Consider the following 24,357-nt stretch of genomic DNA (forward strand, 5'->3'; position numbering starts at 1 on the left):
GTCTGAATGCAGTAACTGTGAGGTTGGAGAGCAGTGTGGTGTGATAATGCATGGCAACGCCGTCACTTTCTGTGAGCCATATGGTCCCAGAGAACTGGTAAGTGAAGGCTGGATTATTTGCTGGGGCTGGGACTGCAGCTATGAATCAAGGCTGTGTTGCTGCAGAGGTGTTGGTGTGCTTTGAAAGTTTGGTGTTCGGTGGACAGGCTCATAGGGAAGGCGATACGGCCACAGAAGAGCACTCCAGGAATATCCTGGTTAGATGCTAACCAAAGTCTATTGCAATAGTTTGCAAGGGAAATCTCTTGATCCAGCATGCATCCAAGTCATTTTACTTGCTGTCAGGTAAATAGAACTTGTGTTGTCAAAGTGACATCATTCTTTTCTTATTTCCAACACTGAAACAGAGAGAAGGTTCATTTTTCTTCTCTTATTTTATTAGCCGTGTCCTGTTTTTCCTTGTCGCTGTTGATAAATGTTAATTTGGTTGTAAAACATCACTTTTGAACAATGAATCCTTCAGACTTAAATGCATCCTGGAGCAATCACCTGCCAGTCTCAGGAAAGTGTGTGCAACAAATTGAGTCATGATGAAGGGGACAGAATTAATTTTATGGGGGGGGTAGTTTGGTCATGAAATTGCTATAAGAAACAACATGGTGCAATTTGCGTTGACTTGAGTGCAGAAAATGGAAGATATATAACCAATGTACACATGCTGATGCTGGGCAGCTAGCTGCAACGAGGCACATAAAATGGTAGTTTTGGAAAGAACTGAAAAATTAAAAGGCCAGCTCAAAGCCTGTGTAATTCAAAATTAATTTTCATGTTTTCTATAGTCTTCTGAGTGAAGGGAGAGGCTGATTAGAGCTATTGGAAGAGTGCACATGGAAGTGGGTCATAAACCAGAAGTGGTTTTGGCCAGGCATCTTCTCTTCACTTCAGACATTGACAATTCTTTTACCTGGGTTAATTTTACATCCTTAACTGACACCAGAATGCCACAATCCAATGTACATATTGATGATGTGGTATGAAAGTCCTAAACAGACATAAAACTAATTTAGAAATTTTATGGATAAAGGAGAATTTCAGTCATTTCCCTCACAGCCGGCTCCAGCTTGGGAATCCTTACAGGGATGCTAAATTGCCTCTCTACTACTTTGAATCCTATTTGAATGTACTATGCTTCATTAGCTGCCTTGAGAAGAAATACATTGTTTTATGTCCCGTGCAAAAGTGAAGTCACACCACTGGATTTTTTTTCCCAATTTTTAAACTCATTTTTAGTTGTAGCATTGAGCATAGGTAATACTCCTTGAAAAACACTGATGACATCTGGCAAACCCAGGGTTCCAGCTCTGATGGTTTTGAAATGTCATTAATTAGCTATCTTCTCCCTGCTGATATGTAATTTAGACTATCCTTAGTAATCATGAATTGGCTTCAAAATCCAGTGATGGACTGTATTTTTTACATTACCATGTGGTAAAATAGCATGTATCAGGAACTTGGAAAAAAATTATTATGATGCCAAAGTGGTGTGATTAAATAATCAGCCGAAAAAATCATCATACTTATAAACAGTTAGCAGCCTAATAATGAAAGTGTTTATAAATATTATGGCAGTGTTGCAAAAAAAATCAAATCCTTCTGAAGGAACATGCTAACAGCTTAACATTTTGGATGAGCGCAGGGTGGTGTTCATGCCAGAAGTCTGACCTAGTTTTATTTTTGAGTCTAGATGTAAGTTTAAGTCCCGATTTTCTTATAACCAACCTGTTTCTGATTTGTAGCCATGTTTCAGCATACCGCTTCCTGCCATAGTTTTTTAAAACCTGTTTCATTCCTCCAATCATTATGCATTTTTATTCTAATAATTTTACTATTTGAATCCTATTCTGTCCCTGCTTGAAAAGGATCTTGAAATCTCTGTTCCTGTTCACGGCTCCTAGTGCCACAGTATTGCTTTAAAATACTTAGCCGAGAAGAGTTGAATTTGTAAAATGTATTTTATCAACAGATGTGACAGCTTCTGGTTTGCTTCCTTGACCTCCTTCTCTTCTCCTGGCTCCCAGCCGCTGACTGTTACTGCAGGCAGAGGTTTTTTAATGTCAGCTGTGTCTGTTGGTGAGAATTTACCACTGGCAAAATCCTGAAAAGGTGTATAGTGTCAGAGGTATTGCAAGCAAAGGAAAATAGCTATTAAAGGCTCTCTACCAGCCTCTCTGCAGCATCTGAACTTAGCAGTCCTTTGCAGAACTTTGCAAAATGTTTCTAGTAAGTGTAGTGCTTTTTTCCGAAGCATTACTGAAATGTTTCATAACACGGTCTCTTTGAAGTCCACATGAATGCCTCTTCTGTGATAATTGATACATTTAATTTTTTGGTGATATGAGCCACGGAACACTGATAAAGGTTTTCATTTTCAAATTAGAACTTGCACAACATAATTAATTGAATGCAAACTAATATAATAGGTACTCATAACTCAAGTCAGAAACCACTTTACTATTTGGCATGATAAGTGTGGTAGCTAATACCAAGTCGATTCTGACAAAATGGACTTAAATGGGTGTGTGATTGTCTCTTTAAAGGAGTTATGTATATGCAGCTTCTTTATTTTTGTTTACAGATTAAAATTGCCTGTTAGGAATATTCAAAAAAAGGAAAACTGTATTTTAAGTAAATGTTATATACAGATATTTTCAGATTTTCAGGTAGTTTTAAAAGTTACTGTTTGAGATTATTGTGAAACCTTTGGACTCCATCCCACTGAACCTGTCTTAGTTCACAGAACACTAATAGCTGTGATAAATTTCCTAGATTTCCATGCATCCTCCCAAAGCACTTGTTGTCTTGTTATCAGCTAATCTCCAGTTCATTTCACTGAAGATCCCATTCTTTAATATTCATAAGAAATTCCTCTCTGTGGTGGTATGTATGTAGTAAAGGAAAAAAGGACATTTAACACTCATGCCAGCTCTTGCAGAACTCCACTCATTATTTTTAAAGGCACCATTTCATGACTAACTGAACAAGGTACACACTGGCACTCTAAGAAGTGCAGTCCCTTTTGCCCTTCTGCATCACTGCCTGTCCCCTCCTGCCTTGAAGAGATATGGTATTCATATGAGCATTGGTGGGCTGCATGGCAAACCACACCAGAATGTGAATACAAGTTAAAATGGACTTGCAAATGAAAATGACTATTAATTTAACAGAAGTCAACTGTTCAAGATGATTTAACGTGTAGCTACCCAAAAGCTGATGTTTGTACATGGAAGGGAATGGATGGAGCTATCACCTAGATTTTTTTTAATTGTATACATTCTGAATACACATTTGCAAAGATATGGAAATTCTTTTGGAGGTCTCCAAAGACAGAAAAGCCAATATAGATGACTGAGAGATACATTTGTTCTGTGTCAAGAGTCCTAAATAGTAGTCAGAACATCTGCATTTAGGACTAGCTTTTGCTCAATGCCATGCAGTGATGCACAGAGTAATAAGGGACTTGAAATATGAGAGAGATCTCTCTCAGCAGTTTTCATGTTTGTCTGCAGAGTAGATAATTAATCTCTGCTTTCAGCACGTGACTCAGGGAAATTATGCAGAAATTGTACTATTCATCATTAAAAAATGCTGATAAAATTGCCTTTGTATTACTGCCATAGTTAATGGCCACTTGAAAGAGTGTAACATCTTCCAAGTCGTTGAGTCTAGTCTTTACCTGGGTGCTGGCTTTTTCAGAAAATGACAATTTAGTGTCCCTGAGTTCAAATGTTTATCTGTATTTTGCAGATTGCTACTTTTTTTTTTATTCTTAACTACTATTTGTTTTCCTCTACATCACTCACACAAACAAAGCAGGAGGATCATTCAAGTCGCCTGGGTGCTCTTCTTGGAGCTGCCTCCATGCAGATTCCCAACTGACCCCTGGCAGCCACAGCCTGCTAGTCCTAGGACCTAAATTCTGGGGCTAAACTTGCCCAGAATTTTAACTTCTCCAGGACATAACCACCGTACAATGTAGTGCGTGGATGCAGATCAGAAGGAGCACGTCTAATGGAAGAGTCTGTCGATTTTTTCATGGGAAATGACATGAATTATTGGTGCGTAGGCTCTAACATGGGAAGATAACTCCAGAGTCTTGAGATCTAGGATGCAGGCATTACTGGCAACAAGACCGTATGCCTTTATTTAAGGTGTTTGTTGTCCCTGTTCTTCCAATTAGATGACTTCTTTTATAATTGTGTAAACTTAACCATCTACCAGATCATGCCTTTTTTCTTTTTCTCTTTTGATCTAACATCGCCATTGTCTTTCAGCTTGAACATTGTTACTCTTTCAATAGTCTCTGAAATCTACTTGCAATGATAAACTGTATCTTTGATGGGCTTTTTGCTAAAGTAAATAAACCAAACTTTGAATCTACTCTTTTTGAAGTGATTTTCCAGTTGGTCTTTCTGCTTGCTGAACAGTTGCAAAGATTTTCCAGCTCTTTGACAAAATAATGAGATCAGGGAGTGTTTTTAGGCAGTGCTTCTGCCTTGCTTGTTATGCAGCAGTATCGTTAAGTCCAACTTACCAAATGAATTGAAAATAAATACATGCCCTTCACAACACCTGAGTGCTTTTCAGGAAAACATTCCTAATTTGAACTACTGAAACTGGTGGCATTGAAAGAAAGGACAACAGAAGGCCTCAAAGGAGGGTGATGTGATGAATACAGAGTGAGCTGCTCAGTGTTTTCTGCCCATTTCTAGCTCTAGGTTGTATGTCAATTGTATGTAGGTGCTACTACAAAATTCTGTTGTATATATTATGCAATAACACCAAGGGTTTTTTTGCTTTGCTGTTGATTAGTTAGATTTATGTTATTCTCTGTTAATATTTCATTTTATCATTTTAGGTTTGCCTCATGTTATTTTTATTATTTATTTATTATCATTTTTGGTTATTGTTTTGTGCTGGGAGAAGTGAAAAACTTTCTGTATGTACAGATTTATACTAAGCTAACCATAAACCACACAGTTCATTTTTTCAGTCTTCTAAATCCTGGTCAAGAAGATCTGCTTGTTTTGTAGACATTAATGCAATTAAATAAAAAAAAATTCCAGCTTTAACATATGAGATACCAATAATCAAAGTGCCATAACAGAAATGTCCGTGATTACTCATCCTGAAAGAGTTGGCAATCAATAGTTTTATGCACTGGAGATTTAGGTATCCAGAGAGTTTCTATGCTTTCAAAGAAAAACAGCTGTTGAGTACATTGTTTTGCTGTTCTAACACAACTTCTTTACTGTTTGCTTTTCTACCTGTAGACCACCACTGGCCTTAACACAACTACTGCATCTGTCCTCCAGTTTTCCCTTGGTAAGTTCAGCTTACTCTTTCTCCTGACAAAGTGCAAAAAGTAATTTTTGCAAAGGAAAATGGGTCTTTGAGTTCATGTTTAACCTTTTTGGTCAATGTTCCACTTGACACAAGAGATTCAAAAGTCTTCTAAAAATTGCAACACATTTATTCAACTCCTGATACAGAACTCCTAATATAAGCTTTGCAGAGGAGAAACTCCAGTGGCTAGTCTGCTAATGGGAGGCATAGTTATGTTTGCCTTTTTTTTTTTTTCACTTCTATTATAAATTGACAGATAACATTATTATCTCTAATCTTTCTCGGAAGTGTTTCTAAACTTTTTAAATATTTAAAGAACTTGATATATTCCAAGTTGGGCCTCTCACTACAAGAAGGCCATTGAGGTGTTGGAGCAGGTTCAAAGACAGGCAGTGAAGCTGTTGCAGGGTCTAGGGAACAGGTCATGTGAGGAGCAGCTGAGAGAATTGTTTGTTTAACCTGGAGAAAAGGAGGCTCAGGGGAGACCTTACTGCTCTCTACAGCTACCTGAAAGGAAGCTGTAATGGGGTGGGGATCAGTCAGTTCTCCCAATAACAGGTGATAAGACAAGAGGAAACATCCTCAAGTTGTGCCAGGGGAGGGTTAAATTGGACATTAGGGAAAATATCTTCACAGAAAGGGTTCTAAAGCACTGGAATGGACTGCCGAAGGAAGCAGTGGGGTCACCCTCCCTGGGGGAATTTGAAAGGTGTGTATATGTGTTGCTGAGGGACATGATTTAGTGGTGACTTGGCTGTGCTGGGTTAATGGTTGGACTTGATGACCTTAAAGGTCTCTTCCAGCCACAAAGATTCTATGATTATACAATTCTAAGTGACACCTGGGTAGCGCTGTTTATAATACATCTATACAAACAGAATAAGTAGAACAGATCAAGCCTAAACGCTATTTGTAGTAGTATGCTGTGTTACTTAGTATACCTGCTGAAAGTTATTGCACGTTTTCACTCTGTAGTTGTGGCTATAAATTATGGCAGAAGTTGTGGCTTGGACTGTGGGCAAATTTGAACATACTTATTTTGTTAACTCATATCTCAGTGTTCAAAATATGAAGGAAAAATGCTTTTATGATACAAATGGTTCAATAAAAAAGCAAAAAGGAAATATAACCTTATTCCTCTGTGAACCCCTGGATACATGTTCCCAAATCATACTCCTATTTTTAAAAAAGTAATTTCCAAAAGTATCTCAGCAGACATGTGATTAAACTCTGAAAATCTCAACTGGAAATAGGTGCTATTAGGTAGCTTGGCAAACAGCCTGGGTTTTTTTAATTGATTGGAAATCAAAATCCTAGAAGGCTCAGAAATATGTCCTTTAAATTTGCTTTAACTGGAGGTTGTTCATTAGACTGTTTGAGGTCATCTGTCACCTGCAATTGACTGCAATATTAGTAGTTCTAAGAATTGGCTTGTTTTCAATTACTGTATTTTAAAAGCCAGAAAAATGTATCAACTCTTAAACTGAATTATTGCATAAATGTTGGGCATCTCCAGCAAAAACCATCCTGAAGCTACCTTACAGTTTCATTCAGCCAATGAAAGCAGAGCAGCTCACTTAATCTGCTAGGATGTGTTGCTTACTTGCAGAGGCCCTCCCACCCTTGGCTGTGCCCAAGGATACATGACTTCCATAATGCTGCAGGTTTGTGTTGATGGAGGAATTCTGCTTTTCAGGAAAATTTACAAAAATCTTCTATGGATTATTCTTTCAGTGATCCAGGCTGGTTAACAGCAGTTTCGGCTGAATGGGTTGGCAGGTGAATGTTTGCTGCCACAGCTCAGAGGCTGGTGTTGGCTGCAGGTGAACTACAAAAAGGTGCAGGCTCGTAGAAGTTTCAAACTTAGAGTTTCAGTAGTACTCTTTGTTCCTATCATCTGAGGTAGGTCAAATGAGAAAGGAGAAAAAAAAAAAAAAAAAAAAAAGAAAAGGTAAGAACGGGCTGAGTGGAAAATACCATATATAACAGGATTGTCATGAATATATGGTAGGAATACCTTAACCTGTACCAGTAGGAACCAGTAAAATCCCCAGTATGTTGGAGCAGGAGAGAAGAGGACACACACATCTGAGTAAATCAAATTTCAGCCTGAAAATCAAAATGCATCCCATTTCCCCGTGTGCCTGTGTTGAGCTTGAAATACAGTGCAGATTGGTTTTGTAACTGATAAAAACTGGTGTGAGCTGGGGGACTGCTGCTGAGCTCAGCAGTACTGGCTTTGGAATCATAAATCTAAACGAGGTATTTGCCAGTTTCCAGCTTATTCCCAAATGTCCGATTTAATCATAACCCTATTTAAGGATTCATCCAAGGGAATTGCCATTTTTTAAAGAATGTTTAACACTTTCTATCGACCGTGGAATAGCTTGAGCTGTGATCTTTTGAGGATATCTTTATATTAAATTCATCACATAGCTTTGGCCACATAGAAGTGCATAACCTTTGATTTCTGTCACCTCTAATTCTCGGGTGGAATTTTGTATTTGCAGGTATATAAGCAGATGCAGACTGGGAAATTAAGCAAAAAAAATGCTCCTGATTTCACCATAAATTCCAGCTCCTTTTAAACTGTGTGGTCATGAAGGGTAACACCCTAGTGAATTTTTCAATAGTTGATATTCTCTGTAGTTTCCTTCACACACCACCTATTTAGTAGTCTTGCCCTTTAAAGGGCAGCAGGGTTGAAAATGTGCACTTCAGATGAAGCCTTAATGAGAATGAAAAAGTAATTACTAAGACCTGTTCATCACACAAGATAACATTAATGTGCAGTATCCTTTCTGAATGAGAGCATCTTGTCTGCCACACAGCATTCACTCAGAGCTGGTGGCACTGCCTTTTGGCCCAAGGCAGGGTTGATATTCACATTCATGCACTCTCTGTCCAAGTGTGCAGAAAATGTCTATTACTTCAGATGTCTCGATCAGCTACAATTACATTTCTTCAAGACCAAACATTGACATGTGAAAGACAAAGTCTAGCAGCTTCCTTATTGTTCAGTGAGATTGTTAATTGAGATATTTAAAACAATGTCTTTGGGTTCTCCCAGGCCAGAACATCTAATTCAACAGTTCGGGATTACAGGATATTGCACAAAAGCCTCTGGACTCAGCTGCTACATAATGTTAGCCTGATTCATTAGCTGAAATATTCTCTTTATCTGACTCCAAAGCTCAGACTTTTCCCCTTAGTTACATATCTGGACTTCTCCAGTGATGAATGTGATCTGTCATTTGCACAGGCCACTCCGATGGAAGGTGACTCATAGTACTAAGAGATTAGCAACTGAGCTAAACACTGGAAGAAAAACAAAAAATCCCATAAGGAGAAGAGGCAAGGTTTTAAGAGACCAATGCCAAGGCATGCATGAGGTGTGCAAGCAGTTCTGCTCCTATGTTGTTCCTTGGATGTCCTCTTCAAGCATATGTTCCCACGGCTGTGGTGTATGTGAACTGTGCATGCTCTGCGTGGGCAGTTCAGCATTGGCAGGCTCTTCCCATCACTCCTTCTTCCACAGTGCTTCTGCATCAGACACCAAGCTGAAGCTGAAGGTGCTGTGATGAGTAGCAAAACCCTGAGGCTAGGTGCTCCTCGGTGTGATGTGTGTCACAATGTGAAAATTGTTAATGGAAAATACTATGTTACCGTGAAAAACTTTTTTTCCATAACTCTCTCCTTATGTCTTAGTATTGCTAGATCATTTCTGGCTGTTAAGCAGTATTTGAAAATAGGAATAACTTTATAAGGAAAACTCCTAGTCTTCTGCTTTGTTATGAAAACTCTTGAACACTCCTCTGAGAACAGAATGACTTTGACAGTATCACATACTGGATAAATACATCACGCTTGTAAGGCAGCATCCTACTTTGAAATTGCTTTCTCCTCAACTTTTACACCATTATGAAAAAGATCCTCTGTCATTACCAGAGCAAATTAGCAATTTGCCCTCCTGTCTCCATTTTCTAAAAAAAATCTAACCATCCTACTATTATATGCTAAATCAAAATTGGTTCTGGGGGAAAGGATATTCTTTTAAGTTAAAAAATACCTTCTGAGAGGGAATAAGTCTTCAAATATTTAAAACATTTGGCACTTACACTCTGTTTTTCAAATATCAAGCCATTAGTCTTGCAAACTAAAAAATAGCCAAAGGTTCAAAATTTTTTTTCTTTATTTGGAGAAAAAGCTGGGGCTTGGACTCTCCCACAAAATTATGATAAAGAACTTTTGCAAAAGTTTGGTTCCCAAGTCTCACAGATTTTATTTTGGGTCAAATTAAATCCCCACTTTGAATCACCCCCAAAACTATCTTTCTAAGTAATGCCATATCAAGAAAAGTTAGTTGTAATCTTTCTTCTGGTTTATGCTTATTGCAGTTCTTCTGAAATGCCTTTCTGTTATCTTAGTGTTGACCATGCCAGAATTACTGGCATCCAGAAAAGGATGTACAGAAAGTCTGTCACGGCTATATGTTCTTCAGGACTTGACACAGTTTTCGTACTTCAGATTTAAAGTGGCAAGACCATGGCATAGTTGAAAAAGTTGGAATATATGTTCACTGGGACAAATGAAACATCTTACGAGAAACTCAATATGATGCAGAAAAATTCTGCCTGTAATAAATAAAATCACAAAACCCTGTCCCTAGACTGCTGGAAGGCACTGGGGGTACTTCTGAACTGGTGATTCTTTGAGAACTCGTGTCACTTGCTGGCAGCATTATTCGCTGTTAACATGAAAGACTTGAAGATGCAGCATGCAAGAGCAAAGGTGATCTTCAGTGCCTGGACAACAAACAGTCTTCACACTGGAAATTCCTTCAGTATTTTTGCTGCATGGATCATATAGTTATCCCCTGCTATTGCTAGGGAAAAAAAAAAAGGCTTAACATGAAACAAAACATGCATCTAGCACACTGAAGCAAAACATGCATCTAGCACATCAATCTTCATTAAAAACACGGTTTTCAGTGTAGGGTTTTAGTAGTCGGTATTAATCTCTGAGAGTGCTTTGTGATTTTGCCAGATGGACTCTGTCCTCTCAGAAAAAATCCCTGTAGGTATTAGCCAAAAGATGGGTCACTCATGTTATGATGTGCACATTGATCTGGAACCAGAAGCATTTGGACCTTACTCATAGAGTAAGAATGGCCCCTGTCACCTAATGCATCTGGGGTCGCTTTTTTTAGTCACTTCTCTGCCATCTGTTGCTATTGTCCCTTCCATTGTTCCAACTTATTTTGTCTAAACATCTGTCAGACAACCAAGCTTATGGATGATTAAAATATTTGATAAGGATAAAAGTTACAGGGTTCCATATGGATAAAACTAATTTATTACAAGCACAAGCAATATACCTGCATCTTATCAATCTCCCTTAATAGCTTTCTAATGGAACCCTATTGCAAGGATAAATGTGTGTATCTATTGCTTTTAATATGGTTAAGATACTATTGAAGACATACTGTTATTAGTATTCAGCTATTCAGGACTTTTTGGTGAGGACAGAACCCCACTAGTTAAGAGTGCAGATACATCATTCAGGTGATCTTCTTTGCTGGGTACTCCCTTTTTTCCCTGTTCCCCTCGTTCTTCCCCAGAAGGAGATAATATTCTAAATTTCTGCTTTTAAATGCCTAAATATTTCATTGACAATCTTATCATATAATCACTAAAACCAGTAACAAAGCTAATAATTTCTCCACTCTTGTTCAACAAATTCTCCACTCTTGCAACTTTATTTTCCGGTTGAGTAAGCACCTTGTCTTCACTTCAAATTTATTGATCTTTTTAAATCCATCAGGCCATCAGCTGTACTTAACTGAACAGTAATTGTATCACCTATGATGAATTTGTATTTATACTTTCATCTTTATTAAGAGGTGAGATTCATGTATAATGCACATATCAAGAAATTCCATGTGGCTTAGTTTATTTACAGTCTATTTTTAATGGTGGCTGATTTCACAGTCCTCTGTAATGGAGAAAACTATTTAAAACACACATTCAGTTGCTTTTGATTAGCATATGAGTAAGGGTCATTGATTTGGATGCAGATCTTCAACACAATGATTCCAAAAGGGTTTTCATGTGATGTCCTGCCTTGCCTTAAGACATCAGGTTAGTGAATGACCGACCCAGCAGCCTCTATTACTCTTCCTGAGCTAGCAATGTCACCAGGATCTACATGAGCGCTGTTTTATTCAGCAAATTCATGGGCTAAGGGTATCAGTGATATTTGTTTAAGACAAAGCATAGATAGTGTTTATCAACTTTATTTAAAAAGATGTAATATTTATTTCAGGCTTAGATTTTTTGCTTTATATTTATAGTGGCAATTTGACTTTGTTGCCTGTGTGAATTCTGCAGAGCTAAATTTTAAAATTGAATTAATTCTGTAGATAATGGAAATACTTCTTTTTTGCCCTGATGCATATTCAAGGTTCAGATTAATATTATTATTGCTGTTATAATAACAATAATAAAAATAATCAGAACTGTTGAATGTGCCCTTTGTGGTAGTCCTTGCCTGCCAAGCCTCTGTGGAGGAAACAGCAGTCTCTCTGGGCTGTCCTCTAGAGCAAGCAGCATCTGGAGGGCTCTGCAGAGCATCTGCACAGAACAGCAATTCTTTCTGCTTCCCACCAGAAACATCCCGACTCCACTTTGGCTCAGCTGCATAAATAGCGATGACTGAGTTTGGCCCCGTGTAACAGTCTGAAGACATCTGTAATTTATATGTTTGTCACGTTTTAATTCAGCTCTGGTGGCAGCTGTTATATTGACAGTACTGCTTTTATGTCGTCTATTTATCCTCTGCTTGAATTCAGACCACTCGATAGGAATTCATACATCCAAGCACGTTTTGTTAAATAGGCCATAGCTTTGGCTGAGAGGAACCATTGCTGATCATTTTCACTTAAATTCCAGTTTTGTTTAGTCAGTTTTACAATTAGCAGAAGCTATCAATGACCGACAAATACTGTAGCAGCCTTCTCGTGAGACAGCACTAGGCTTGCCCTCAGCAGAACATGACAGAGATGATCAATTTCCTTCACAGTTGCTACGAAAATTCACTCTTGTGTCCCTAGAGAAATAGTGAAGTGAGAAATAAGCCCCCTCTGAATTCAGCATGGAAGATTATTTGATCTTTTAAATCCTTCACTATCTTGTTAGCTGAATATAAAAACACTCATGGTAGAAACCGTGAGGTCAAATGTTTGGGGCATATTAAGCCACCTCCTGCACTTTAGTCATCTGCATGGATGATTTCCTGCAGTCACCCAAGATGCCTTCCAGGACGCACGAGGTTTGCTGTGTGGGCTGGCACATCCATACAGTCATGCTGATAGTGGTAGCAACAGGGAAGAGCCTGTCCTGTTCTGCTGGCCTGGTGACCACATTACAGATAAACTATCTTGCATTAGGCAAGAGTGAGACACTTGATCTGGCATGAGCTTCTAAAGGATTTCATTGCCAGAAAGGTGGCAAATAAAATTGTCTTAGAATCCTTTCTGAACTGAGCTGAAATAGTGCATAAACACAGTTTTTGACATAGGTAATTTAAAGCACTAATGTCCATAAGAAACTAAGATTATTAAATGAAGGTTGATTGTTGCTATATTTAGATTCAGTCCCCTCTAAGCAATGAGAACAGAGCACTGAGTGTTTCTGAACTCCCAGGTTATTTCGCCCTATTTTTTTTTTTTCCTTTATGTTTGGGAGAATCTTGAGTATTTGGAAAACTTCAATGCCACAAATTGGTGTCATTCACTATTCTGCGTTCCTTCTGCTTGCTTCATTTCCCATTTCCCCTTGATAAAAAAATATTGACTCACCACCCAAATTGCTGTTTGCTATTGCCTGACATGAAGCCTACTAGTTTCATCTTCCTAGTGGAGAAGTCCTTTGTGTAGATGCATAGGTTATAAATTACGTCTAATGTGAAAGAAAAGGGCAGGTAAGTAACATCATCTAGCACACCTGATACAACATGTGGAAATGTGAGGTGGTGTTTATTGATTTTGCTGAGTTATACAAGAAAGTCTGCTTAGATAAAGCCTAGATTGAGAGCAGGGTTTAAAGTTAATCCCATGTTTGAAAGATATTTTAATGGCCTTGAGGCAAAAAGATTTGTGTTGTTTTGGCTAGCCCAAGGTTACAATGAAATACTGTGTTTATTGCTTCAGTACCAGGGATTCCCTGCCACTGTTGGGAATTAACGTGTGAGTGTTGCAGATTTACTACATGGAGAAAAGCAGAAAAGATAAAGAGAGCCTCAGGATTCAGAGCCAGGGCAGGTGGCCGAGCCACTGCCTCACACTCGAATGCGGGCCATTATGGGATTGGTTGCTGCAAAGAATAAATGCTGGATTACAGACTGACTTTCATCTTAATCCTGCTCATATCATTGTATAAGGATAACACTTTTGTACGATTAAAATCGTCCATTTTTGAATTAACTCAAACAACAAAACATCTGCAGTCCCTGGTGGGGAAACAGAGAAGCCCTCAGCTCAGCAAAATGCTCCTGGGTCTTTCTGCAGTGGGCAAGGGAGAGGGTTTCCATGAAAGCAAAAGGAGATAAAAACAGAAAAGCCTATCAGGAATTGGGGGGTGGGGGGTAGGCAAAGATTTTGCCAAATTAATTATTATCTATCCATATATAAAGGCAAGCAGTTTTACAGGGTTTCAGAAAAGAGAGACACCTCAGCTCAGGACTTGGCTTGAGAAAAAATGTTTCTCAGATTTTCTTGGTGACAGAGAATTTCAGTAAAGCATGCAAGGAAAGGACTTCCAAATCTTTATATTCAAGATAGCTCCTTTTACATAGCACTTGTTGGGACGAATGTGTTTTCTACTGCCTCTCTAGAATGGACTGGCTGTAGGGATCTAAGAAAAACATCATGTACCTTCCTGCAGTATTTTAATACACTTACCAGCATCTTAGGGTGCTCATTTTCTTCATTACTGACCCAGGCTGCTAAACAGAGTTCAACAAACCATATCTTTCTACTTATCTATACATACTAATGTACTACTGAACTACTTTAAGGTGATATAATTTAAATTTTGCCCAGCCTCATTGAAAGGTCACCCTCTCACTTAGAGAATCTCCATGTCATCTGGCATTAAGCATTCAATGGCAATAATGTTTGAGTATACAATACAGGTATACCAGTAGAAAACGTTAACTGAATACAGGGATTACTACTTGGTCAGACATTTAAGAACCACTGTAAGAGTATTTCTGGGGTGTTAGTGATATCATTGTTTCAGTAGCTGTAATTCCTGGGTGTCCATTACATCCAGCTCTTAACAAGTTTGCTCACTTTGCCTTCAGCAAGTTGTTCTATATGATGATAGTGCACTTAAGAATGTGGTTAAATTGAGAATCATGTAATTATTTATTCACCAGCAGACACATTACCCAGACACATACCTGCTGGCTGTGTCTCAAAAAGATAGACTAAAAATAGCTGAGCATCTCTACATCTGCCTAAACTGGAAACTAGCATAAGGCAAATACAACTTTCTGCCTGACTTATTTTTCTCTTCTTAATGTTCTCAGCACAAAAACCGATATGAATTGTGATCTGATCTTGTTCATTAGAAGAGAACAAATTTGCGTGAGCGCAGGAAGCACATCATATCTCTGAATATAAATAGATTAAGAGGAAGTTGAACCAGATAAGTATTTCCTCAGGCTTTACTTGTGATCTAAAGGAAATTAGCTGCATTAATTCATAAAAAGTACATTCGTTGTTATTAGGGAAACCTGGAAGGAGGTGGGTGGGAAGGGACTGTGGCAGGTCACCTGCTCCAGCGCTTCCCCCCAGCTCCAGCCATGACCACCCTCTGGACAAGGACACCTCGCTCATGGCCTCATCCACTCAGGATTTGACCTTCGATTAATTTTTATTAATTCATTTCTGAGGTCATTCTCACTCATTTTTATAAATGTATTTAGTAATTATTCTTCTTGGTTTTTACCGTTTTATGGTGGAGGTTTTTAGAATGTTTTTAAACTCTTTTTTATTTAGATATAACTACCCAGCATTTCCAAAATGGAGAAACAGCCTAAAGCTGCTAGCAGGACAAAAGTTAGCTGGTCTCTACAACCTACTGAAAATAAGTAGTTGAAACTTTCTATTTCAAAATTCATAAGTGTCACTAAATCTAGAGTAGATCTGATTTTTAGAAAAGATAGATACCACTGACATTTTTGTTTTCTAGTGTCAGGTATTTATTTCAGATGCTTTATCAGAACACACACAGGAGCACAGATAGCCAAAATGCTCTTCTCACAAGGGAAAAAATAAGCCAGCAATAAAAATACTTAATTCTTGCTATGAAAAGGTACATTAAAAATAGAAAAAAATAGAATATGGTTCTTGCAGATTTTATTGTAAAGATTTTTTTACATTTAAAATAATTATTCATACTCTCAACTCGTTATATAAGTAAAGTCAAACTTTTTAAAAATTGTCTAAAGATCTAAAATGTGTCATAATGAAAAATCATGCTTGTAACTAAAGCCTAAGTTGTGGCTTCAAGAAAAAAATAGATTGTTCTTGTAACCTTCTTTCGAGGAAGTTTTCAGAGGCAGAATGAGATGATCAATGAGTTCTACTTTTTTGTACCAGTGCTTCTGATATATCCAGCACAAAATATTCTATCTTTTAACATGGTTAAAATAATTTGGTTATTGATCACAAGTCAATATAAAAATATAAAAAAAAAATTTTTAAAAAAATCCTTGCATTCGTTATACCAAAGAGTTCAAATTTGCAAAAATCTATAAGCAAGCCAGCCAGATTTGACCGCTAGTAATTTATACTATCCACTTTGGCTTAATTCAATTGATATCAGCAAATCACAATCCTTAGCAAACACACTAATCATTATTTATCACCTTAGGAAAATGAATAAAAGCAATCTTCTAGCATTAGATAAACAGGATTCTTTTCAGCTCCCTTTTGTTTTTCAGGCCACTGTCAGTACACAGTTCAAACCTTTCTACAGTTTTCTTTGTGTGAATTTTTTTTTGTACAGTTCCACATTACACTCATTCTCCTTAAAGCCAGCGTTAGATATCTCGTCTGCTTATCCACGGAAGCACTTGCAGGAACTATCAAGAGGCTGTCAAGAGGCGGAGGACGTCACAGTGTATAAGGAGCAAAATATTGCTTCCCTTGCAGATGGCTCCCAGTTTTATCTCAGCAAAACACCAGCTTCTAATCAATGTTGTTAAGAATCTTAAAGACCAACAGCCGTGACTTGGCTTTCCATAAATCTGACACAGTTGGAGGCAAAGCCATAGTGAGAATTAATTTTGTTTGCCATTGACAGCCTTGATACAAATATATGAATACCTGGATACAAATGCCTGATAGTACGTGCCTTCATAACATCTCTCCTGAAGCAATATGCTCTTAGTACTTCTACCTACATGATATTTTTAAACATAAGGTATGTAAAATATTCACTGGTACTGTAGATGGCATTGAAGGAAACCAAAACCAGCTTAACAAGACTTAGAAAAAAAAGGCAAAAAAGTCATTACCATCCCAGCTGGACATGTTGCAGGTGGTCAGTGCTACTTAGGTCCTGGCTATGGGTTACCACTCCTCTGAAACAAGCAGCAAAGAATTTGAGAAGCATACTTCCCCCCCACCTCTTTTTTCTTCTTTTCTATTTGTTTTAAGTAGCATTAACAAAGCAACGGTCAGGAGCTGTGTAGCATTCCCATGCTCTACCAGTCAAACCCTCCCCTCAGCATCAGTGTCTGGATTCAACTTTGAGCAAATTTTATTTTATTAAAATTTGCCTTGAGGCAAAATCCACACACATAAAACATAAGCCAAGTAAATTAGTGTTTCAGAATATTCAGTATATGAAAAGAGTTGGGTTTTATAACAGAAGCTGCTCACCATTTTTGATAATGAACAAAATTACTGTCTGAGCTTCAAATGTATCCTTTAAAATTAAATCCATTAATGTTGTTTCTGCTTTAGTGTTTTTTCCAGAAGTTGTAGAAGTCTGCAAACATCAGCTAAAAGCCTATCAAAAAGCCTGAAATAACTCCAAAGGAGAAAAAGTACTTTGTTCCTGAAACCCAGGGGCAAGCTTGCCTATACATAGAGGCAAGGGAGAAAATAGGTATATATGTGGAGGGATAGAGAAAAAATGAGCTGTTCTTCATTGGGGTCTGGTTTGGTATGGTCTGTCCCCCCCCCCAACCTGTAAACATATTGAAAGTAGGATCACAGAATGGTATGTGTTGGAAGAGACCTCTGGAGATCATCTGGTCCAACCCTGTTGCAGGTTCAGCTAGAGCAGGTAGTTATAATTCTGACACTCAGATTTAGCTAGCAATAGCCAAGGCATTAGGTTTGCTGTGACACACTTGGCTTAAAGAAAAACAGCTTTTTTTCTGTAATGCAGTAACTTCAATGTCAATTTCTTTATGGTAATCATTGTACGCATTTTGTTACCCATTGTCGTTGCTAATTCAAAACCTGGGCACTCTTGATTTAAAACAAACCTATTCTAACCTCATTCAAAAGGTTTTGTCTTCTTGTGCAACTTTTCCTTTGGAGGATGGGAGCGTATGAAGATTTACAGTGTGACATCCTGCCCCTGCTGCTCTGCTCAGAGCTGACAAACCATTTATTACCATCTCTGGAAGCAGTGGGAAGGACATCTCCCTTCCCGGCTGAATTTGCCCTCAGCCTTTCCTGTGTTACTGCTTGAATTTTGATCATCTATTTGTTCACAAAGTCAGAGTATAGCTTTGCTGGTCAAGGTAGCAGCAAACATTCAAACTGCTGATTTCTACAAAATTATTTAAATAATCCTAGTTTAGCATTACTGAAATAATAGTAATATAGAGTAACAGTTATAGGATTAAGTAATAGGAATATTGAAAATTATCTTGAAAGCTGGTGGCTTTCAACGCCATCTCAGTAAACCTGTCCTGCGATGCAGTTGTATGTTCACCTTCCTCCTTTTTCTTGGGAAGAAGCTAAGGTGAATATTGGTTTTGTAAAAGACACAAACACCAGACCCATGTCCTTCTTGGATATTTAAAAAAAAATGGTTCAAATGGCAAAGAATAATGCCTGAACTTTTTTAATGTTTTTTTTTTTTTCAAATGGATTAACTTCATTTTTTTTTTTAAATTGTCAGTTCCAGTTTTACATCATTAGATACTTAAATGATAAATAATGTTACATTCTTATGTTTTTGAGCCAAGAATATAACACCACATTTGTTGTTGCAGCCAGTAACTGCTACTTACCTTGACCTGATGACTTTCCCAAACTAACTTTAATCTTAATACAACCTGTTCTGCTTATTAAAATAATAGTTATAGTAATATCAACAACAATTAGTAAAACCCAGCACTTGTCTTTCCTCTTTTCATTCTGCCTGTATTGCCCCCTTTCCAATAACACAAGTGAAATAGCGCATGTCCCTTGTAAAGCCTTCTTTCAGTGGCCCCATTTTTTTTTTAAGCTGTAACTTTGATATTCATTGCATAGTTTGAGGGTGTTAAGATCTAATAGACAGCATTTTTCGTATTAATTGTACCAACAGGGAACACTCATTTCCTGTCATCTTTGCAGTATGGGCATCAGATATGCCCTTCTTCCCTTTTTAGCAGCATATTTAGACTTGGCTTTCTACCAAAAGGTGATTGTAACATGAAATGAAATGGTACATGTTATAAAGTCTATGTTGCTGGTTGTTTTTACTGTTTATGTTCCTTTAATTTCTGTCTAACAGAAAACTCAGTATGTTGCTGTTTTGCCTCACAGCCTCTGGCCAGCCATAGTGGTTAAATTGGTTGAAGCTCTCGGATTTTTGAACTGAATTCCCCTGAAATAAAATGACCGAATGTGATTAAGGATTGGAACTCCTAAATGCCACAGCAGTAGGAACCAACAGCAGATGTCACTCAGTAAAGTAGACCATCTCAGCAGATGGGCAAATGTGAAATGTAAAGGCTTTTCCTGACATCATTTGGTTTTAATATGATAGAAATAAAATGCCTTGTCAGTAAATTATAACCAGACAGTTGCTTTGCAGTCATTTTGGGTACATGGTTGGTAATTCAAAGTCCTGCTGCCTTTGCAATATTAATTATTCTGTGCCTCGTTACAGCAAGAATACATATCAGACCAGCTGAATGTACCACATGCAGCTGTAGTGGCTAAAAAGTATCTGATCCTATATTTACAATTTAGCGTTAGTAAAAGATAGAGGAAAGCAACTTTTCAGATAATTTCCATGATGTTAATTGATGTATCAGTCAAAATTTAACAGATAGGATTTCATGTCATGTTTTAGGGTGTTTTTCTTCCTGCAGAGGTATGTGATGTGTATCTCGGAGCAGAAAAGCAGTTCTGTAGAGCTAAGAGTTGTGATAGCAAAGTGCCTCAGGGGAGCTGGGGCTGCAAGCAGTGTACTTAATGACATATGTTCCCATTAAAATGTGTAAGCTGTTCTTTTGTACAAGTGGTTAACACCTTTTTAATCAGGCCATTTATTTAATTACAAAAATAAGTACACCGTGTTGGAAAATGGCAGTATTTTATGGTCAGCAGTTTTCACATCTGGCTATATATATATACATACATTTATATCTACCAAAAAATGTGTATATACACAACTTTCATTGTGACTGAACGTATCTTAAGCACACATAAACATAACCCACTACTCATAGCACCCATAATACATACTCCTACTCTGAGCAAAGCTATGGTACTCACTCAGTATTATCCTGGTACCATCAGAGATGCTGTTTACTTGAGAGCTGCTTCTCTTAACTATAAAAGGTAGTTGATGTATTATGCTTTGAATCTCACATTTCAACATGCTCATGAAGTAGAAATTTTGATCTTTGGAGCACAGGTTAGGGTTTGTCAGTTTCAGTGGGTGCTGAATTTTCTGAGACAGATGAATTATCTGGTGTCTGAGGAAAACTAGTGGGTTTAGTGTATTTAATTATTACTCAGGTTGTTTGTTGTGTTTTCTAGGTTGAATTTGTCAGCCTCAGTTTTTGTTATTTTGACTGTCCCCTTTATGAAATTTTAAGGCACCCTTTTGTAAATCAAAAGTAAATATATTATCCTACTTTGTAGGGGGGCCATAAGGCTTAATTAGTTCATATTTGTAAAGTGTTCTGAGATTCCCAGATGAACATCAGATGTTTATTATTAATTACAGGCTCTGGTGAATATACTGGATGATTTTAAAACTTAATTCTCTTCAGGCAACCTTAAAATAACTATTTTTTAAATGCCTTTATTCTTTTAAATTCCTAAAGCACATTTGCTCTTGGCTCAAGTAATTCTGTATGCATTTTCCTATCACTTACTGTATTTTTAGTTCTGGAATTTGTCTTGTCTATATAGTAAAATGAAACACAGCCTTTTACCATTTTCCCTGTGTATTCTGCTATGTGGACAATTCTCTAATAAGAGGGTTCTGTTTAAACATTACATGGTAGTTTTCAGCCTTTTTTTTTCCTGCAGCAGGGAGTATTAAGTAATTTACTTGTCTTCCCCTGGGAAATTTGGAGAGATTACACGGCACTGCTGTGATTTATCATTTCTACTTTATTTCTGACTCATAAAGCATACATTATTTTGTGTTTACCTTCAGCAACAGATCACAGGAAATTTCTTCATCAATCAAAGTGCTTTAAAATTGGGAGCAGTGATGAGGTGACAAAAGCACAGTCAGCAGCTGTGGTTATTGGATGATCATTTATTGCTTCATTGTGTCGTAACACCTCTCATTTTATTCCATTTTCCAGGATCGGGCTCGTGTCGCTTCAGTTACTCAGATCCCAGCATCACCGTATCCTACAGTAAGAACAGTTCTGCAGATTGGACTCAGCTGGAGAAAATTAGGTTTGTTACAGCTTTTTAATCATTTTCATGCTCTCTGGCTGAGCAGGTGGTGTTTAAAGCTGGCTTTTAAAAAGTTATTTTAATTGTTAACTTTTCAGTTCTCACTTTTTCATACATGTTAAGAGATGAGTGGTGAAATTATGGTCACTAAAGCTAATTACAGAACTGCCCCTGGGTTTAGTAAATCACGGTTTCATCCACTGACAGTATGGGAGGTAAGGAACGGAATGACTTCAGAGTCAAAATGTAACTCAGATAACTAGCAGGTTCAGGTGTCTGACAAGCCTAAACTTTAATGACTTTTGCATTTTAGCACCACATTTAATGTCATCAGGTGCCATAATTTAGTGTTACAAGTTTCTACTTTGGTAGGATAAAACATTCAATAAAAATAGTTTAAAAAAAAGTTTGGCTCTTAACACTCTTATAATAACAAGATTATGGTGATTTATGCCTTGTTTTTAAACAAACTGTTTTACAGGAAAGCACAAAGGATTATGGATGGAGATTTTAAAATATTTCGTTGAAAAATGCACACCTTTAAAGAGAGTCAGTGTCAGAGATGGATTTTTCTAAGAGAGCAGAACCAACATTTTATTAAATCATATTAGGAAAGATTTTCTTGCATTGGCATATAGAACAGATGGGGAAGAAAACGTGCCATTTATATGTAATGTCCTAATAGCATCTCAGTCCGCCTTCCTGCACTACTTCAGTGCCTGTGCCACACAGACAGTTTCCTTGGGCCTGTTTTCAGTCCGTTGAGACAATTTGCAGAACATATGGCTTCTTAATTTCTGATGAGATAGCAAAATTCTAGCTGCAAGGCTGTGGATTTCAGTATCTCATTCTCCCATTCCTTCTGGGAGTGGGATTATAATTTCATTGACAAAATTACGAGTTATGAGCAATTTTAGTTTTTGAAAAAAATGGCGTGAATTCTTATCTCAGAAAAATATAAAGCAAGAGTAACTTCACTGCAGCCACAGGAGTTGTCTTAGAGTAACCACACAAAACCTTTTATTTTTCTCACTTTGAAGCAGAATTGTGCACTTGGTCCATAACATCAGTTAATTTACCTTCATAACTCTGCAAGCCAAAAGACTCAAGAGTTGTGATGGTGTTAATACAAGCCCTTGAAAGCCAAATTTTTTGAAGTTAACACATATAGAGTTTGATCTATGTTGCTTTATCTTTGACTGCTGGAGCTGACAGTAGAAAATAGGTCAATAGAGCAATGTCGTGCAAAGCGTAGAGGATGAATTATGAAAGGATGCTCATTTCTCCTTTGTTCCATATGAATTACGGTTGTTTATCTGAATGCACTTCAGTGGCTTTCACTGCACTACATGCAGCTTCAGGGATCAGTGGGAGAACTGGCAAGAGGTGGGACAGGAGGGCACCAGTCAAGGGAAGGTGTTGTGTTGTGTTGGGGGTGTTGGTGGGATTTCAGCTCTGGACTCCCGGGTGAGAGGGGAAGGATCTCCTGAGGAAGGTGGGTGCTGTGTAGGGGTTGAGGGAGAAGTGAGGACGATCTCTCAGAGCAGTGCTGCAGTGCAGGTTGACAGACATAACGTTTAGCAAGTGCAAGTGATTTGTGGGGGCAGATTCTGGGTGTGAATATGGGGCAAATACAGTTGCTTTTCAACATTTCATTACACGCTAATGTTTTGGTTTACAAAGAGAATTTCCTCTGTTTTCTGCTGTGTAAGCAAGCTATTGGTGCCTTTTTTCCCTAAAAGCTCTGGATTGTCTCTGACAAACTGTTCACTCACCAAAGCATTGCTACCAAGGCAGAGACAAAGCTGAGAAGCTGACATCTTGCAAACCCCAATTTTGTAAGTCCTTGCAGCTTGAGGCTTGAATGTAGCTAACTCCCATGCTGAGTGATTAATAATATAAAATAATTCTCATCATCCTTTCCTTGCACAAAGATCTCAGTCTTTTCATTACCACTGGCAGTGTGAAGATATTGACCCAGAACTCGGGGTGAACTTCAATCTTTTCCCAGCTGTGAGGACAGCTCTGGGAAGCAGAGCTCAAGGCTGTGATTGTGGTCTAATACTTATACTCCAGCTCTGCCTCTCCTTCCCACATTTTCCATTTTCAGCGGCAAGAGAGAGGATGAACGGATTGTTTCTTCTGTGTTGCTCTTGAAACAGAATATGTAAAGAAAGGCAACCTGGTCCTCCCCTACCATAGAATTATCCTGATAGCAGGGGTGTGGGGTTGGAAGGACACATTTATCAAAGGAAACTCCCAACTTTTTCCTCCACTCATTCCACTCTATCCAGACTCCATCCAGATCTATGAGGGACTGAAGCACTATAAGTCAGGAGTTTCTTTTGGTGAAAGCTCATGCAAAAATCACATTTCAGGAGACATGTTTTTGTAAAGTGCTTCCTTAACATTTCCTTTTGGCCATTCCTGCAAAATATCTGACAATGTTCAGTCACCTAGGAGCTGTGACCGACACTGAAAATGAATGTTACCTTGCTCTTTTTTTTGCTCTCCAAACTTCTGCATTGATCAGTTATTTATGATATTAGAGGGCATCTCCTTTGAAGCAAGACTATTCGGGCTGTATGTGCTGCCTGGTATAATGGGACTCTGCCTCAGGGCAGGTATTTGCAGATCTCCATGGAAGATTTATCAGCATACCAGGGAAGTCAGCACAACTGTCACACCTAGTAAATGTGTTGCATAAGGGGAAAGTGTTCCTGACTATGGTTTAGTCTTAGTCTAATTCCTTATCATTGTTTTTCAGCGCCCCTTCCAACATCAGCACGATCATCCACATCTTGTACCTTCCTGAAGATGCTAAAGGGGAGAACATTCATTTTCAATGGAAACAGGATTATGTTCATGCCGGGGATGTGTATGAAGCCTGTTGGGCATTGGACAACATCCTGATCATAAATGCTGCCCACAGAAAAGTTGTGTTAGAAGACAATCTTGATCCTGTGGATACTGGAAACTGGCTTTTCTTTCCTGGGGCCACAGTTAAG

At 38.0% G+C, this 24,357-nt stretch overlaps 1 protein-coding gene across 1 annotated transcript; it reads left to right on the forward strand.

Moving 5' to 3' along the window:
• LOC103779736 (reelin-like) lies at positions 1-24,357 on the forward strand (the record flags this gene model as incomplete). The annotated part of the gene is made up of 4 exons (XM_008947385.1): positions 1-97; positions 5,331-5,382; positions 21,253-21,349; positions 24,117-24,357. Coding segments are annotated over 4 exons (487 nt in total), but the record flags the coding sequence as incomplete, so codon positions are not given.

The sequence above is a fragment of the Merops nubicus genome, unplaced genomic scaffold (assembly GCF_000691845.1).
Source record: "Merops nubicus isolate BGI_N331 unplaced genomic scaffold, ASM69184v1 scaffold32250, whole genome shotgun sequence".
NCBI classification, from domain to species: Eukaryota; Metazoa; Chordata; class Aves; order Coraciiformes; family Meropidae; genus Merops; species Merops nubicus.